General features: G+C 45.9%; 1 protein-coding gene across 3 annotated transcripts in view; it reads left to right on the top strand.

Moving 5' to 3' along the window:
• The window catches only part of PAK5 (p21 (RAC1) activated kinase 5), a 293,496-nt gene that overhangs the window by 267,307 nt on the left and 10,967 nt on the right, over positions 1–15,222 (top strand). For all 3 annotated transcript variants that reach the window (XM_082250189.1, XM_082250188.1, XM_082250187.1), the window contains 2 exons: positions 7,718–7,844; positions 12,678–12,803. In XM_082250189.1, the coding sequence (XP_082106315.1) occupies positions 7,718–7,844; positions 12,678–12,803 (253 nt within the window). The remainder of the gene's footprint in view (positions 1–7,717; positions 7,845–12,677; positions 12,804–15,222) is intronic.

Below are 15,222 nucleotides of genomic sequence, written 5' to 3'. Positions count from 1 at the left end.
GCTGGCGCTCTGCAATTGGGGGCAATGTTGTGGCTGGCGCTCTGCAATAGGGGGCAATGCTGTGGCTGGCGCTCTGCAATTGGGGGCAATGTTGTGGCTGGCGCTCTGCAATAGGGGGCAATGCTGTGGCTGGCGCTCTGCAATTGGGGGCAATGTTGTGGCTGGCGCTCTGCAATTGGGGGCAATGTTGTGGCTGGCGCTCTGCAATAGGGGGCAATGCTGTGGCTGGCGCTCTGCAGTTGGGGGCAATGTTGTGGCTGGCGCTCTGCAGTTGGAGGCAATGTTGTGGCTGGCGCTCTGCAATTGGGGGCAATGTTGTGGCTGGCGCTCTGCAATTGGGGGCAATGTTGTGGCTGGCGCTCTGCAATTGGGGGCAATGTTGTGGCTGGCACTCTGCAATTGGGGGCAATGTTGTGGCTGGCGCTCTGCAGTTGGGGGCAATGTTGTGGCTGGCGCTCTGCAGTTGGGGGCAATGTTGTGGCTGGCGCTCTGCAATTGGGGGCAATGTTGTGGCTGGCACTCTGCAATTGGGGGCAATGCTGTGGCTGGCACTCTGCAATTGGGGGCAATGCTGTGGCTGGCACTCTGCAATTGGGGGCAATGTTGTGGCTGGCACTCTGCAATCATTGGGGGCAATGCTGTGGCTGGCACTCTGCAATCATTGGGGGCAATGCTGTGGCTGGCACTCTGCAATCATTAGGGGCAATGCTGTGGCTGGCACTCTGCAATCATTGGGCAATGCTGTGGCTGGCACTCTGCAATCATTAGGGGCAATGCTGTGGCTGGCACTCTGCAATCATTGGGCAATGCTGTGGCTGGCGCTCTGCAATTGGGGGCAATGCTGTGGCTGGCACTCTGCAATTGGGGGCAATGTTGTGGCTGGCACTCTGCAATCATTGGGGGCAATGCTGTGGCTGGCACTCTGCAATCATTGGGGGCAATGCTGTGGCTGGCACTCTGCAATCATTAGGGGCAATGCTGTGGCTGGCACTCTGCAATCATTGGGCAATGCTGTGGCTGGCACTCTGCAATCATTAGGGGCAATGCTGTGGCTGGCACTCTGCAATCATTGGGCAATGCTGTGGCTGGCGCTCTGCAATTGGGGGCAATGCTGTGGCTGGCACTCTGCAATTGGGGGCAATGTTGTGGCTGGCACTCTGCAATCATTGGGGGCAATGCTGTGGCTGGCACTCTGCAATCATTGGGGGCAATGCTGTGGCTGGCACTCTGCAATCATTAGGGGCAATGCTGTGGCTGGCACTCTGCAATCATTGGGCAATGCTGTGGCTGGCACTCTGCAATCATTAGGGGCAATGCTGTGGCTGGCACTCTGCAATCATTGGGCAATGCTGTGGCTGGCGCTCTGCAATTGGGGGCAATGCTGTGGCTGGCGCTCTGCAATTTGGGGCAATGCTTTGGCTGGCACTCTGCAATTTGGGGCAATGCTGTGGCTGGCACTCTGCAATCATTGGGGGCAATGCTGTGGCTGGCACTCTGCAATCATTGGGGGCAATGCTGTGGCTGGCACGCTGCAATCATTAGGGCAATGCTGTGGCTGGCACTCTGCAATCAATAGGGGCAATGCTGTGGCTGGCACTCTGCAATCATTGGGCAATGCTGTGGCTGGCGCTCTGCAATTGGGGGCAATGCTGTGGCTGGCACTCTGCAATTTTGGGCAATGCTTTGGCTGGCACTCTGCAATTTGGGGCAATGCTGTGGCTGGCACTCTGCAATCATTGGGGGCAATGCTGTGGCTGGCACTCTGCAATCATTGGGGGCAATGCTGTGGCTGGCACGCTGCAATCATTAGGGCAATGCTGTGGCTGGCACTCTGCAATCATTAGGGGCAATCCTGTGGTGGTACTCTGCAATCATTGGGGGCAATGCTGTGGCTGGCACTCTGCAATCATTGGGGGCAATGCTGTGGCTGGCACTCTGCAATCATTGGGGGCAATGCTGTGGTCACTGTGCATTGAAAGGGGGCACGCTGGTCTCTCTGCATTGAAAGGGGGGCACGCTGGTCACTGTGCATTGAAAGGGGGCACGCTGGTCTCTCTGCATTGAAAGGGGGGCACGCTGGTCACTGTGCATTGAAAGGGGGCACGCTGGTCACTGTGCATTGAAAGGGGGCACGCTGGTCACTGTGCATTGAAAGGGGGCACGCTGGTCACTGTGCATTGAAAGGGGGCACGCTGGTCACTGTGCATTAAAAGGGGGCACGCTGGTCATTCTGCTGGGAAAGTCGGAACTGGTTACTAAAATTTTTGAATCCCACCACTGCATAAAGCCCCGACTGGTGGAGGGCTGCAGTGATGGTTGACTTTCTACAACTTCCTCCCATCTCCTGACTGCATCTCTGGAGCTCAGCCACAGTGATCTTTGAGTTCTTCTTTACCTCTCTCACCAAGGCTCTTCTCCCCCGATAGCTCAGTTTGGCCGGACGGCCAGCTCTAGGAAGGGTTCTGGTCGTCCCAAACGTCTTCCATTTGAGGATTATGGAGGCCACTGTGCTCTTAGGAACCTTAAGTGCAGCAGAAATCTTTTTGTAACCTTGGCCAGATCTGTGCCTTGCCACAATTCTGTCTCTGAGCTCTTCAGGCAGTTCCTTTGACCTCATGATTCTCATTTGCTCTGACATGCATTGTGATCTGGAAGGTCTTATATAGACAGGTGTGTGGCTTTCCTAATCAAGTCCAATCAGTATAATCAAACACAGCTGGACTCAAATGAAGGTGTAGAACCATCTCAAGGATGATCAGAAGAAATGGAAAGCACCTGAGTTAAATATATGAGTGTCACAGCAAAGGGTCTGAATACTTAGGACCATGTGATATTTCAGTTTTTCTTTTTTAATAAATCTGCAACAATGTCAAAAATTCTGTGTTTTTCTGTCAGTATGGGGTGCTATGTGTACATTCATGAGGAAGAAGAATGAACTTAAATGATTTTAGCAAATGGCTGCAATATAACAAAGAGGGAAAAATTTAAGGGGGTCTGAATACTTTCCGTACCCACTGTAGATAGCATAGTAAAAAAAAAAATATTTCCATTTTTAATTTTCCCAGTTGGGGAGCCCCATTGTCACCGGGACAGAAAGTAATGGGAATTTCAAAATTTTCCAATTTTCACCAGAACAGGACTAGAGAGGAAGTCTCAGTAGTAACTGTCTGAGAATAGATGTCTCCTTACCTTGAAGAGATTTTCTTTCATTTCCTGTTCTGTCTCTGTGATACCGGTAGGAAGTGAAGGAAAGTCGAAATGCAGACAACAAAGAAAAAAAACCTGACGAGTTTTACTCATTTCATAACCTATCCAAAATAAAAATCTAAATTTTGAGTTGTCAACAGAACAGTAGAAGGGGGTAAATCTTGGATTGGGACACTTTTTCAGGTGATAACTGTCTAAGAAGGCATTTTCTCCACTTTGAAAATTTCTTGTCACTTCCCATTTTATCTACAGGGCAGGAAATGGGCAGGAAATGGGAAGCTGAAGCCCTGCTGCAGATACTCTCTACTTACTGGCTGAATCCAGGTTCCCGACCTGGCCAGCAGGGGGCGGTTGGGGGAACAGCTTGGTTGGGGCTGGGTGGGGGGGGGGGGAGAACAGTCTCCAGTGGGGCATGAAACTGGCCTCTGCTCAGACACAGTTTACACCATCCATGCTGGAGGGGGCTGCGCTCTGTCCTTGTCTTCAACCTGCACTCAGTAAGTCAGTGGCGGGGACTTTTTGCTTCTCTTCACCAAGAATCCATTGGGCATGTCTTTGGCAGAAGCAGTGCAGCCTTTTTACGGGGCATCAGAGTGGCCCAGGGGGCAATTTCCCCCCTGCCCCCTTGCCCAGCCCTCCCCTGCACAATACGTATTCAGGTCCATATCAGTCTTCAAAGACAGGCTATTTATTCTGTGTATGGATTTTGAATTTAAGTGGAAGATTCTGGACCAATCCTGGAAGAGTTTAGAGACTATGGTTTGTGTATTTCATTCAAAAGAATTAGTAAAAAATGAATTAATAATTGCAGGGTTGGCTTAAAAACAATAAAATGTGTAAATTAAAATGTAAAAAAAAATGGCTTACCTTACACCTCAGCTACTGGGTGCTTCCTGAAGGTGGTGTTGACATCATTATAATATATATAACATGTTATATAAGTATATCTTGCAGTTTTATGCAATGTCTACTTGTATTACCCCTAGACAAGAAAGGGTTATTTTTTTTTTTTCAAAGGCTTTAAAGATAAAACTCGCTCAGCAAGGTGAAGTTACCATCACACACACCTTTAAGCATCTTTTTTTAGAATCTGAAGTTCAGAGCAAAATGTAAATTATTTTCCGTTTTCCTTTGGCATTGATGAATTACACTGATCTTGCAGGCTAACCAAAATCTTGATAGTAAAGTTTGGAATGTAAAATATTCCAGAAGATTAAACAATGACTTTCTTTACTTCCTTACTTTATAAAGTTGCGTAAAGGACGAATTTCTTTTGAGTTCAACCAACGACGTGAACAAAACAAAAAACAAACAGAAAATGGACAGACCCACTAACACCAGCGATGTGGATGCAGGGATCTCTCCCTCTATTCTGTTGTATTCTGACAGGGGTCCCTGTCAGAATACACAGATCAGTGCTTGCATCTATTGGCTGCCAGTGCTGATTGAATGCTGGTTTTACAGCATGACCATTTGACACACGCATACAAAAATCTGGTCTGTTCCTGTTCCAAATTCTTACCAACAACTGACACCATCACTTACATGGCTGGTAATCCCTGGCCATGTAGGTAAATGGATGGGGAGTGAAGGGGTTACATTGTTGCCTAAATATGGCCACATGCCCATATTTTGGCAATGTGATCACCATTATCCCCAGCCCTTTCCGTATGTAGCTGATGAGAGCTTGGTGAGCTGACTTTTGGCTACTAGTACAGTTTGGATTACTTTGATGATGAATATAAAGCATTGACTTTTGGCACATTTGGCTCCCATTGATTTGTGTGGGGTTTGTGCTTGAACTGAACCCAGACAAGTTAAACTCATCCATAATTAATATAGTGTAGTGCTACCCCCACAGGGGATGCTGATTTTAATGGGTTCTCCCCCAAACAGTGAATATTGGACAGTCTAAGGTCTCACAGCTGGGGACCATGAGGCAAGTCTCTTTGGCATCTGGTAACCTTGCAGCACTGCACAGTTATTGGTACCCATGCAATCTCAGGAACACTGCACAGTACAAGAGTGAACTCTTCTCTAAGCTCACTGTCCAGAACACATTTGAGGAGAGGGAAACGGCCAGTATCTGAGACCCTATGAGATCTGTCTCAGTCTAAGCACCCTCTGGCACTCATATCCCAAAAGCACACAATTATCCAGTATCAATTACTCCCGAGGAAAGCTGCAACCTTCCAGGCTCCTTCAGACACCACCCAGTGAGTGAGACAATCCTTCTCTAGACCAGATCCCTTTAGTGAAGTCTTGTAGTCAGTTGCAGATCCCTTCCAGATCCCAGCTCTGCCACTGCGGAGACCACACAGAACAGCCACATGCCTCAGTGGAAATGGCCTTCTGAGGTTTGTAACGCTCCTTGCTGTGGAAAAGACCCTCTCTCCAGGGCTCCAAATTATCAGCTTCACTAGCCACCATCTGGGCACACCTCCCCTGGGATTGACTAGGCCCTAATCAATATTCAGGCTGGTTATTTGTATTCTCCCTCCCTAAGCTCCAGAAACTTCTTCTAGAGGCAGGAGGAAGCAATCAACTCCCAGCCTGTAAAACCCTGAACAGACCAGACCGAACAATCACTGCTCCCGTAACCCTATGTCTAAGCCCCAGTGGGTGGGGAAAAATGCATCAGGGTGTGTGGTTTGGTGGAGACATTTAGGCTGAGGCCGCTTCTTATCATTTATTCATCTGCACTGCTCGGGAGTAGCAGTAATCCTTCCCTCTTTACATTTACCCTTACATTTCCCTCTTTACATTTGATTGGTATCAGGACAAGCCTGCACCCCATGCTTTGGGACACAGGGATATGCTTTCACCTCCACTTAGAGTGTCACCAAAAGTAACATAACAGGTTGCGCTGGTTATTTGAATTCTCCCTCCCTAAGCACCAGAAACTTTTTAGAGAGGCAGGGGGAAGCAATCAAACTCACAGCCTGTGAAACCCTAAACAGACCAGACCAAACAATCACTGCTCCTGTGACCCTATAACTAAGTCTTGGTGGGTGGGGCAAAATGCACCAGAGTGTGTGGTTTGGTGGAGACGTTTAAGCTGAGGCCGCTTCTTATAGTTTAGTCACCTGGACTGTTCGGGAGTAGTGGTGATCTATTCCTCTTTACATTTACTAGCCTTCTGGATTGGTTTTAGGACAATCCTGCACCCCATGCTCTGGGACACAGGGATATGCTTTCACCTCCACTTTTAATGTCACCAAAAGTAATATAACAGGTTGAATCTACAGATAGCTGCGCTAACCAATGTATAGATTATTAGTGCTCAAATCCACATATAACGCAAGTGGGGTCAGCATCACTCCAGTAGCCTCAATGCATTTCATATTAATTATGCATCATTAGCTTCCTGAAGACGCATAATTAATGCAAAACGCGTTGAGGCTAGTGAGAGATGCTGATGCCACTTCCAGTTCCGGGCCCACATTGAAACGGAGGCTTGGATCGCACACTAGTTCCATTGAACCGAGTGACAGTAAAACAGGCTTAGCGGATTGCTGAATAGATTTAGTGATGGTCTAGGGCAGTGATGGTGAACCTTGGCACCCCAGATGTTTTGGAACTACATTTGCCATGATGCTCAACTATACTGCAGAGTGCACGAGCATCATGGGAAATGTAGTTCCAAAACATCTGGGGTGCCAAGGTTCGCCATCATTGGTCTAGGGGGACTTTTACATGTCAGTGTAACCACTTTTTATGGATTTTTATGTAAATAAATAAAGACCCACAAATTGGCCAGGCTCATGGAGGGGATGCCAGGTTGAAGGATCAATGTTTCATATATGTGGGAATGCCCCAAGATCCGTGTATTCTGGTTAAGAATACAACATCCTATTAACCAGATTACAGGAATAGAAGTGGCGGATGATCCCTGGGTTTGTTTATTTCATAAAACTAAGCTATCATTAAAATCCTACGGAAATTCAATAGTTCCAAATTTACTCCGACGCGAAATGGACGATACCAAAAAAATGTCTGGAAACAGTTGCCCCCCCACTGTGAGGGAGTGGTGTGGGAGAGTAGAATATATATATATGATATGTGCAGTAGAGACGAAGAACACGTTGATAATTTTCTAAAAAAGTGGGAAAAATGGAAGGTGTAACGGAACCGCAACCCACACTGTACTTGTGGACTTCCGTCAGTATACGGCTTCCTCACAGTCCTGAACATACATATCAGATTTTCCCAGCCTCCCCCATACAAAGCAAGCCGACAACTTAGCTTGTACTGTACGGGTTATTTGAATTCTCCCTCCCTAAGAGCCAGAAACTTCTTCGAGAGGCAGGGGGAAGCAATCCAGCCTGTGAAATCCTGAACAGACCAGAACAAACAATTACTGCTCCTTTGATTACTTTATGTAGCCGCCTAACTAGGAGGGTGTTACATCAGCTCAAAAATGAATGATGATGTTGATTGTTCTTTTCTGCAATATGCAATTGTTCAGGTGTTTCTAAACAATGTATCAATATGTAATCTTATTTTACAGGATGAATGAGGAGCAAATAGCCACTGTGTGTTTCTCTGTTCTGAAAGCATTGTCTTATCTGCATAACCAGGGAGTCATTCACAGGGATATAAAAAGTGACTCTATCCTGCTGACAAGTGATGGAAGAGTAAGTTTTTTTCCACATACCGATCTCAAATCGATTATTGTACATTACCCTTCTGTTTGGCGCAACTCATTCATAGGGGGTTTTTTTTGCCTTCCTCTGGATCAACAATATTGGTTGAACCAGATGGACTTTTTCTTTTTTTCAACCTAACTATGTGACTTCTGTATGAAACTCGAACCAAAACTTTTGTATACATTTTTGACACCAGTGGAGAAATATAAAAGAGACAGCGCTGTACACGGGTGTGTGCAAAAAATGTGGTCAAAACAATAATTATATATAATGTGCTAAATTATAATACTATTCCTATTGAATCCTAATTGTATTGTTTAAAGGTTAACTCCACTTTCGTGGGAAAAAAATAGCAAATAAAGAAAAAATAATACAGTAAACCCCCGTTATATCGCGGTTCAGTTTTCGCGGTCCCGGTATTTTGCGTTTTTTTTTTTGTAAGACCTATTAATATTATTGTATTAATTAATTAATTATTTATTACATATTTTTGTGTTTTCCATTGCTCTTGCTCTCTCTCTCAATATCTTTTATGTGTTTAAATGTGTTTCTATTGTTTTAAAAGTGTGTTTAAAGACCTTAAAAGTACAGTAAAAGTTATAAAAAACATGCCTAGGGTGTATTTAAATAGGGTATTTCTATTTCGCGGATTTTCACTTATCACGGGTGGGTCTAGAACGTAGTTGTAATTAAATGTTATTAAAAATTACCTTTCCTTTTCAATCTGCAGCCATTGTAATTTTCTGAAAATGCAATACAATATGGCTACCTGGAGGTGTTCTGTACACAGAATGTATACTGACCACACCCCCAGAAACATCATTTCCTGCTTGTGTGATTGGCTCACCAATTTTCCCAGAAGTCTGCACTGAGATACAAGTCAGATTTCTGGCATCCCCTGCAACAAAAATGTTATTTTTGGTGAGATACGCCCAATAGGAACACGTCTAAAGGGATGCAGACCCAGCAGATTTCCTCATTAGTGCCCTGCAGCCGCCACAGCTGATAGATAATTATGAAACCACTCCCATTAGACCCACTCAGCACAGAGGAACAAACAATGATTTTTTTCAGAATAACAAAAGGTATTAAATCTGTAACACAGGTTCTTATAATCCTTGTAATCTTTATAGATCACCCAGAGTGAAATGTTTTTTTCTCTCAACAAAAGTGGAGTTATGCTTTAACAATCTTACAGCATTACTAATGTTTAAGAAAAACTTTGTATCATAAATTCAACAAAACATGAAAAACAAAAAGTGACAAAATAACAATAACCCAACATTTAGTGTCGGCTCACACTATGGCGATCCGACTTCTGGGGCGACCCGTGAAGTCGCGTGCACCGCGACTTCGGCGCGACTTGCACGGACTTCACATAATGGAAGTCAATGCAAGTCGCTCCGATGTCGCCCCGAAGTAGTACAGGAACTATTTTCTAAGTCGGAGCAACTTGAGTCGCTCCTATTAGAACGGTTCACGTAGCACAGAATGGACCGCGACTTGTCAGGCTGACAAGTCACAGTAGTGTGAACCGGGACTTAGGCTCCGTTCAATTATTGGCGTTCTGGATTGCGGGCACAATCGCTGCGGATCTGCCTGCCATTCCGAATCACAGTAAATTTCGGGAAGGCTGCGCGATTTTGGTCACTTCCAATGGCACCCCAAACGCTGTGCGATTTTTGCCGCGATTGTCGCCTGATGAATTGCGGTAAAATTGAGCAAACAGAAATGCGGGGTGCCTATCACCCAAAAGAAGTTCCTGCACTTTTTTTGGGCGACAGGCATCCCGCGATTCTGTTTGCGCAATTTTACTGTGTTTGACAATCGGTGACAATCGTGGCAAAATTGTGCTGCGTCTGGGGTGCAATTGGAAGTGACGGGAATCACGCGGGCGTCCCACAATTTGCCATAATTCAGAATCGCGGGCAGAATCGCCGCGATTCTGCCCTGCGATCCTCTGGGACACCAATATGTGAACGGAGCCTTAAGTGTGTAGATTCTGTGAAATAAACATGCATAAAACAATAAAAATATTCTCAAGCATGTTAATGTGTCACAAAAAAGTCTCAATAGTCCAGAAATTCATATCAAGTCACACATAGCAAATTCCGTGTGTAATCCTAAAAGACATCCATGTGCAGCTTGACAATTTTCTCCGCTTTTCTTATATACTGCCACCACACCAATAAATTATCCACCACCAAAATCACTCACCAACAGTAATGGCTGGTAATAGTATAAATCAGCAAACAGGCGTTTTTTCCTTTTAGGGCGCAATCATCTAGTGCAGGGGTCTCCAAACTGCGGTCCGAGGGCCACATGTGGCCCTTTGCTAGCCTTTATCCGGCCCTTGGGGCTCTGTGGCTCCCACTGATATGAGGCACAATTCCTCCCACTAAAACCAACAATAGGGCATTCTTTCTTCCACCAATTCCAATGATGAAATACTATCCCTCTTACTAATAGAGGCACTACTCCTCCTCCTATTGGCCACCAACCATGAGGCCATATTTATTCCCACTGATGCCGGGCCTGCGACATTTTCTGCCCCCGCTTGCCACAATACGCTGGCCCTTATTTTGAAAAGTCTGGAGACCCCTGATCTAGCGGATCTTCTCTGCACTCTTCCACTGATCTCAGGCGTTATCTCCAAAAAGTTGAAACCCAGTATAGAAAAGAAAGCCCGGCATAGCATAAAACCTTTTTAACCACTTCTGGACCGGAAGGATTTGCCCCCTTAATGACCAGGCCATATTTTGCAATTCTGCACTGCGATACTTTGACGGACAATTGCTTGGTCGTGTGACGCTGTACCCAAATAAAATTGATGTCCTTTTTTTCGCACAAATAGAGCTTTCTTTTGGTGGTATTTGATCACCTGTGCGATTTTTATTTTATTTGCTATAAACAAAAAAAGAGCGACAAGTATGAAAAAAAAAAAAAAAAAACAATATTTTTCACATTCTGCTATAAAAAAACATTTAAAAATCAAAAAGGACAGTTGGCAAGCGTGATGTAATGCAAGAATATCTTGGAGCCCCCATGTACCTGGGGCCCACGGGCACTGCTCATGGGGTGCCTATGCATTTAGACAGCCCTGAATACTGCTGCAGGAAAATGGGGGGTGGGGGGGCGTGGGAACTTTCAACTAGGAGATCAGCCACCAGCACAAGGGACTCCTTTCCATTAATGTATATAGCATCCCTCAAAACACAAAATAAGGTTGAAGGATTGTAAGAGGTGCATGAAAGTCAGCCAGCCCCCAGTCTGATGTACTCACCCTCCAGTCTGGCACCAACCAAATAAAACCTGTCTCTTGGTACAAAGAACAGGGGTTTAGTTGACACACATTTGCAAACGCGTGTGAAAGCTGCAGAGCCACTTCATGGCACTCTGCTAAATCTGCAGTCCTATACTCTAAGGCTTCTTTCACACGGTCCGCCTCCGCAGGCGGATCCGTGTTGCTCAGCGGGGATCGATCCGCGATCCCCGCTGAGCCGGGCGGATGACAGCTCCGTCTCCGCTTGCAGAGCGGAGAGGGAGGTGTCTCAGCCCCCGCTGCCCTCTATGGGGGATCGGAGGAAAGCGGACCGCTTGTCCGCTCTCATCAGATCCGCTCCGCTCCGATTACTGAACGGATGGAAAAATAGGGTTTCCATCAGTCCAGATTTCAGCACAGGATCGGATGCGGATGGCAGCAGGTGTCAGCGGAGGTGACCTCCGCTGACACCCGCTGCCCCATAGAGCTGCATGGAGGATCCGATCAGATCCGCCTAAAAAACTGACAGGCGGATCTGATCGGACCGCCCGTGTGAAAGAGCCCTTAATTTAGTGTCCTCACACTGGAGGCACATGGCCGCTAATGGGTGGATGGGGGAACAGGTGAGAGGGAGACAGCCCAACCTCCCCCAACCCATCCTCATCCACGACTGGCTGTTGTCTCAGACTCAAATAATTAGGTTTATAACCATGGTGCAAACTGGAAAAGACCAGCTGAAAAGCATTACACCTCCATCCCCTTGGTGGATGCAGCATATAGATAGGAAGGGATTTTATGTATGGGGCATGGCCTGTAAAGCTCACTGCCTTTGAAATCCCTAATTTCCTTTTGGGACTTTATATGAGACAAGCAGGTCATGCTATTGGTCTCCATCCCTGTATACGGAAAACACTAAAGTCAAATCAAAGCTGCATCCACCAAAAACGCACGAAAATCGCACGGTATATAGCATCCCTTATGCTGATTAAAAAATAATAATAACTAAACCTAGGCTTTAGGAAGGACATTTTCAATTCAAGGACAATTTGGGGCATTGTAGGAGTCCTTAGAATATTACAGTTTAAAAATAATTCTGTAACGTTTCCTGTAAACTTACTGTAGTTGCTCGATCATTCCAATCCCCTACCTGTTGCATGTTTCCTATTATTTATTGCACTAATGTAAACTAGCATATAATAAATAGATATAAATATTATCAATTATACACAAAATAAAACTAGATTTTTTTCCATAAGCCTTGCAGTTTGTGAAACCTGTTCTACCAGCAAGCCTGACTCCAATCGCGCCCCCCCCCTCCCCCCACCTTAGACCCCCATAATATTAAAAAGAATTATGAAATAAAAAAAATAATATATTTATTATATAATATAATATATAATAAATAATACAAGTAACACTGATCATTTTTTTTTTGTTTTTGTGGAATTATTTCAAATACCCAATGTATTTATGCATCATGGATTTGTTATGCCAGACAGTATCAGATCTTTTCCTCACAATGTTTTTTATTTTTTTATTTTTTTTTTTAATATTTCTAGATAAAGCTCTCTGATTTTGGATTTTGTGCACAAGTTTCTAAAGAGGTTCCTAAAAGAAAATCCCTTGTTGGGACTCCCTACTGGATGGCTCCAGAGGTCATCTCCAGACTGCCATATGGAACAGAGGTTAGCCTAAAAATATCTGGTAATGGTATGCTTGGAAACCAGTTATGTAATGACATATAATAAAAATAATAATGTAATTATTACATGATGATAATGATGATGAATATTATTTATTATTATAAAAAACATAATAATGTAATAATAGGATGTAAAGCAGCATCAGAGGCATTGTGTAAGTGCCCTTTTCAGCATATCAGCAGACATACTGGGGTTGATTTACTAAAGGCAAGTAGACTGTGCACTTTGCAAAAGTACAGTTGCCCTCTGGAAGTGCAGTTGCCCCAGAGCTTAGTAAATGAGGGGAAGCTCTGGTGGCCTCCATCATCCAATCATGTGCAAGAAAAAAATGCTGTTTCTTTAAATTTTCCTTGAACGTGATTGGGTATTTTTTCCAAATGAAGCTTTACCTGCTGTGTCCACGCCTACTTCCTGGGTCCAACACTAGGTGGAGCACGCGAGCGCAAAGCGCCCACCAACTGTGTCCAGCAGTAGGTGGAGCTGTGACCTTTGACCTCTGAGACCACACCTCCTGACCTTTGGAGTGGGTCAATGACCCTTTTCCTGAGTTCCAACCCTCTCCTGTGTCTGTGCCGGCAATAAGGCAACCCTAACGCGAGTCCAAACCCTCTCCTGTGTCTGTACCAGCAATAAGTCAACCCTAACGCGAGTCCAAACCCTCTCCTGTGTCTGTACTGGCAATAAGGCAACCCTAACCCTAATGTGAGACCAAACCCTCTCCTGTGTCTGTACCAGCAATAAGGCAACCCTAACCCGAGTCCAAACCCTCTTCTGCGTCTGTACTGGGAATAAGGTAACCCTAACCCGAGTCCAAACCCTCTCCTGTGTCTGTACTGGCAATAAGGCAACCCTAACGTGAGTCCAAACCCTCTCCTGTGTCTGTACCGGCAATAAGGCAACCTTAACCCTAACCAAACCCTCTCCTGTGTCTGTACCGGCAATAAGGCAACCCTAACCCTAACGTGAGACCAAACCCTCTCCTGTGTCTGTACCAGCAATAAGGCAACCCTGACCCTAACCCGAGTCCAAACCCTCTCCTGCGTCTGTACCGGCAATAAGGTAACCCTAACCCGAGTCCAAACCCTCTCCTGTGTCTGTACTGGCAATAAGGTAACCCTAACCCGAGTCCAAACCCTCTCCTGTGTCTGTACTGGCAATAAGGTAACCCTAACGTGAGTCCAAACCCTCTCCTGTGTCTGTACCGGCAATAAGGCAACCTTAACCCTAACCAAACCCTCTCCTGTGTCTGTACTGGCAATAAGGCAACCCTAACCCTAACGTGAGTCCAAACCCGCTCCTGTGTCTGTACCGGCAATAAGGCAACCCTAACCCGAGTCCAAACCCTCTCCTGTGTCTGTACTGGCAATAAGATAACCCTAACCTGAGTCCAAACCCTCTCCTGTGTCTGTATTGGCAATAAGGTAACCCTAACCCGAGTCCAAACCCTACCCTGTCTTTGTACCTGCAATAAGGTAACCCTAACCTGAGCCGAAACCCTCTCCTGTGTCTGTACTGGCAATAAGGCAACCCTAACCCTAACGTGAGTCCAAACCCTCTCCTGTGTCTGTGCCGGCAATAAGGTAACGCTAACCCTAACGCGAGTCCAAACCCTCTCCTGTGTCTGTACCGGCAATAAGTCAACCCTAACCTGGCAGAGTGCAACTGCACAATGCAAAATGCACAGTCTATTTGCCTTTAGTAAATCAACCCTATTTCGACTTGCAATTAATGTATATTGCTATTTTAGGGCTACCCCCGCAGGAACCGCTAATAGTTTGGTCCTATTCCCCCCCCCCCCCCTCAAAGCACACATGGCCAGGCACACTGCATTTTTTGCACTTTTCATCTGGCTCAAAAGATCAGTCTAGGGTTGACTTTTTAGGGTTTTAGTGGAACAGGAACTTGAATAGGGATGGGGATGAAACACCCCGGAACTTTAGAACTGTACAACTTGAGGGCTGACTGGCTTCTGGCTGCTCTATACAAAAGGCTGTCTTGCACAACTCTTGGCTGTACTAGGCAAACTTCCAGTTGCATTGCACTGCTCCTGGCTGTTTTGCACAACCCCTCTAAAAAGGAGGTATTCACTTAGTCCCAAGGTGGTTGAACTTCCTCCCTCCAACTTCCATCTGGCTTAGCTTGGTCTTTGAGCAAGGTTCTTCGAAAGGCCTCCCAGCTAAGCCTAGCTGGGACCTTGATGTCTTTAATCTGCCTTCTCCTAGCCTTCTCTGCCCCAGGGACAGAGCCCCTTGCACAGGCCCTCATTCGGGACAGGACCTAGAAACTCTACTTTCTGCTGCCAGGCCTCAGACTACTTATGGGCTCTCCTTCCATCTTCTGGGCATACCCCCCCAGGGATTGGCTGGAGTTGCATAAATATTCAGGCTGCCTGTCCTGCTCT

Source organism: Pelophylax lessonae, assembly GCF_965119305.1.
Source record: "Pelophylax lessonae genome assembly, chromosome: 3".
Taxonomy (NCBI): Eukaryota; Metazoa; Chordata; class Amphibia; order Anura; family Ranidae; genus Pelophylax; species Pelophylax lessonae.
The sequence above is the reverse complement of the archived record's forward strand: the minus strand, read 5'-3'. Positions and strand labels throughout refer to the sequence as shown.